The sequence below is a fragment of the Eimeria tenella genome, genomic scaffold (genome assembly GCF_000499545.2).
Source record: "Eimeria tenella Houghton genomic scaffold, Eth_scaff2492, whole genome shotgun sequence".
NCBI classification, from domain to species: domain Eukaryota; phylum Apicomplexa; class Conoidasida; order Eucoccidiorida; family Eimeriidae; genus Eimeria; species Eimeria tenella.
In genome coordinates this window covers 1,912-2,516 of record NW_013542357.1, presented here as the reverse complement: position 1 = coordinate 2,516, position 605 = coordinate 1,912, and the positions used below count along the sequence as shown (strand labels likewise).

Below are 605 nucleotides of genomic sequence, written 5' to 3'. Positions count from 1 at the left end.
AGCCTGCAAAACCCCAACTGCCACCTGCTGCACCAGCTGCTGCGGCAGCAGCTGCTGCACCGAAAGGGGGGCCCTGAACTGTACCCCCTCGAAGGCCTGCTGCAGCCACAGGGGGGCCCCCGAGTGGGGCCCCACAGAGGCCTCCACCTGCACCTCGGGCCCCTCCTGCTGCTGCTGCTGCTGCTGCTGCTGGTCACCTGCTGCTGCTGCTGCGTCGCCGAGGACGAAGCCGCGCATTGCTGCTGCTGCGAGGCTGCTGAGGTCTTCGAGTCCCTGCTGCGTCTGCTGCTGCAGCAAACGGCCGCGGAAAGCAGCAGCAGTTCGTGCGGGGTGGGGCTGCAGCAAAAAGGGCTGCGTCTGCAGCAGCGCAAGTGTGCTGCTGCTGTAAAAGACCCGCAGCAGCAGCGGCGGCAGCAAAATGCTCACCGGCACAGGAGACACAAAAGAAGCTTCTCCTTCCAAGTCGAGGCCCCCCAAAGGAGACACTCCCAGGATCCGCAGAGTCCCTAGTTGGGGGTCCAGCCCCCGCGGCGCTGCTGCTGCTGCTGCTGCTGCTGCTGTTGCTGCTGCTGCTGCAGCAGGCCCCAAGGAGACAGATTGCTCCA

The 605-nt window shown here is 65.8% G+C and overlaps 1 protein-coding gene across 1 annotated transcript in view; it reads right to left on the bottom strand.

Moving 5' to 3' along the window:
- The window catches only part of ETH_00038325 (uncharacterized protein), a gene marked incomplete at both ends in the record, with an annotated part of 2,850 nt that overhangs the window by 456 nt on the left and 1,789 nt on the right, over nt 1–605 (bottom strand). The window contains one exon of the mRNA XM_013375025.1: nt 3–600. Within this exon, the coding sequence (XP_013230479.1) occupies nt 3–600 (598 nt within the window). The remainder of the gene's footprint in view (nt 1–2; nt 601–605) is intronic.